The 3,071-nt window shown below is 41.3% G+C and overlaps 1 protein-coding gene across 1 annotated transcript; it reads right to left on the reverse strand.

Moving 5' to 3' along the window:
* Positions 1–878: 878 nt before the first annotated feature.
* Positions 879–2,156, reverse strand: LOC128736725 (uncharacterized). Its single transcript, XM_053831210.1, has 4 exons — positions 2,009–2,156; positions 1,539–1,950; positions 1,339–1,482; positions 879–1,263 (listed from the first exon to the last, which is right to left on the reverse strand). Exons 1-4 carry the CDS (start codon positions 2,154–2,156, stop codon positions 879–881), a joined length of 1,089 nt encoding a protein of 362 aa, XP_053687185.1.
* Positions 2,157–3,071: the final 915 nt, after the last annotated feature.

A 3,071-nucleotide genomic window follows, 5' to 3' on the forward strand; every position in this document is an offset into this window, starting at 1 on the left:
TTTGCTTTCGTTGAGATTATCTTTGCTAATATAGGTTAAATGATACTCCGGACCCTCGGGGATGAACTTTTGGTCTTTATAACTACTTTAGCAACTACCAAAAATATTCAATAAAAGTTCAAATTATTTCCTGAAAAAGGCGGTATTGAGAAAAATTTGGCAAAACTAAAAAACCTTCACTCATCTGCGTTGCAATCCAGATCCCCTCTACTATTGGTGAAAAGATATTGTCCGAATCGATAGACCCCTGCCCTTGGCCGACAATACACTTAGGATATTCGGCGTGTTGGCTTTAAACGGTTGCAGAACAGCGATACGCATTTTTGCGTCGAAACTCCGCTTATAGGTCAGTTGTAAGTCACTCTAGTTGATTTTTCTATGAAATTTATTACAATAATTGATTCAATTTAATCAATTTATGCGCATTCTTGTTGAACTAAATATTGATTGTTAGAGAACAGCCAAAATTATTACACCAGAGAAGCAATGGTACAAACTTAAAACACATTTTCCTCACCTGTGCTATTCAACAGATTTGCCGTGTCGTGTATTAATATTAATAACTATTATACTTACGTTGATTGAAACCACTGGTAAGAACTGGCACCAAAGCAGTTAAATCTCTTCTCCGTTCCGTGAAAAAGTGCATTCTGCTCTCGAAACAGCACAGACTAACAAGCAGAAACAGAACCACAAACGTATGCCGACCTTTCATCGTGACCGCTTCCGAGTAAGTAATTTCGTCAGTCGAATCGTGTTTATTTTTACTGCGCTGCTTAGCTTACTTACAAGTCAATAAATTAATTAAATTAGACAATTATGTACACGCATCACGCATCCACTCATTCCCTCACGCTAGACTGCATTCGCCGGCTGGCTCAGTTTCCAGCCTCCGCCACTCTTTCGGTCTGAGCCCACGAACGCCGCAAGATTTGCTTCCCCAGTGGCAGTGGCTGGGAGGTAATTGGTCGCCAGTCGTTCCGCTGATTCCTGCGTGACTTTTCAGCCATCGAAATTTCATTCACAGATTCATCTTCCACCTCTACGGATGCCGACGACTCTTCCGGTTCTTCTACTTCTTCCTCTGCTGCTGTGTTCGGTGCTTCCGTCGTACTGGTAGTGGCCGGAAGTGGTCTCCTACGGCGGGTGTAATGAGACGGTTTCCTTTTCGGAACGGCACATTCGGCGTAGATTCGGCCACAGTCCTGATAATAGCGGGCCCGTTCGTCGCTGGGATCACGATAGTTGTGGAAAATATCACGACTGTGTAAAGAGAGTAAAATTTTACCAGTCAACAAACAGCTTGTTCATCGCTTGAAATGTATGCAAATCACTTACCCCATCGCTCTGGTTGCGAACAGCAAAATGGGGTTGCTGCGTGCGTGGAAGTCAAATTCGCAAACAAACCGCTTTCGGCAAGCTCTCGCTTTTACACCTAGAAATAGGAATCCCATTTCGGTCAACTGATCCGTCCAGTAAATTCTAAAAAGAAAAAGAAGTAGTTAATAAATGTCACAATTTTAAAATTGTTTAAATACTCGTTGTCTAGCGGCTCCTCATCGTTTTGGTTGTCCAAATCACGTCTACCCCGACGGGAACCGTATTTTGCCGCTGGCGGTCCACCGGAGGAGGATGAAGATATTGAGGATATTGAAGGTATAATCGATGGCGAAGAGGCCGCCGATGGGGGAAGATACGATCCACTGATGGGGTACGGTTCCGGACCGGGATAGCTGGAAACGATATCCGGACCCGTCGCGTGGTATCCGGTGATTCCACTGTAATCACTCAAATACGGCGGTGGCACATCAGAAACGATCGAGTGCCCACACAAACCACCGGGCCAGAGTTTGTGCCCAAAGAAGTAGATTCCAACTAAAAAAAGACCCACCACAACCACTTTGGCCTTGATGAGCAGGATGTAGGAGAGTGATGAGATCATGGGAGATACTGAAAAACTTGACGTTATAATCAAAATGATTCAACACTTATTATAGATGATCCTCACTGGCTTGGAACAGAAATTTGTAAAACCGTTTCCGACGCGCCCGGCCCTCGGCAACATCTTTCGGAAGTTCTTCGGTTGTCGATTCTTCACACACTACCACCACCGCACTGAGAGCAAGCACCAGTAAAAATTTTATCCAATCCGGCATCCTTTCTCTGTTTCAGCTAAACTACTTGGTCAGCTCCTTTCGGTTGTAACGGTACTCGGCACACTAAAGTGGTAAATTCGCCTAGGATATCTTTTTATACATCATTTGGTTGTCGGTCTGGTCACTTGCATTAACCAATCCCTTTCGAGAAGGTGTTAATTCGTTGGTGATAACGAACAGTGTCGCGCCTTCGCGTTGTGCCCGGCATTTTACCGTAACGGTTGCTGCTTATATGATTATTACAGAGTCAGTCAAGTGGCTCTTCCTTGGTCCGTTCATATCAAAAGTCTATTTTCTTTAAACTTTCTATTATTACACCTGCAACGGACGGCGCGAGTGATAGGAACTTCCAACCCAAGTAGCACACGTTGTCACAATTGAGTCGCAGCGGCTGATATGCGACAAATTTAAATGTAAAACTTCGGTTACAGTAACCGAAAATATAACAGTTGTGTAACCGAAATAGCGCAACTTATGTAACTAAATCTGGTTGCATTAACAGTTACTCAATAACCAATATGTAACATGTATAGTTACAAAATGGTTACTATTGAAGTTACACATAAACTGTAAATTGACTTTCAATTGGTGGCAAATTAGTTATCTTGTAACTTTTATTGCATAGCGAAAATGTAGATGGTTTATTATTTCAATCTATGGCTGTCAACGTCAAGCAGTAAATTCAACTGTTGAATATAGAAGAGTGTATAAATTATTATTTCAACACAAATTTTAATGCAGTTTCAAATTTATGGTGAAATGCATGATTCTAGCTTTGAAAAATTCACGCGCTCTTATTTAATATAGCTTTTCGTTACTTACTTCTTTGAAAAATTGATGTTTTGTAAATCAAATATAAAAATTTAAATTTAAATTTTTTGATTTTTTAAATTTATTCTTAGCAATAATGAATTA

The sequence above is a fragment of the Sabethes cyaneus genome, chromosome 2 (genome assembly GCF_943734655.1).
Source record: "Sabethes cyaneus chromosome 2, idSabCyanKW18_F2, whole genome shotgun sequence".
Lineage (NCBI taxonomy): Eukaryota > Metazoa > Arthropoda > Insecta > Diptera > Culicidae > Sabethes > Sabethes cyaneus.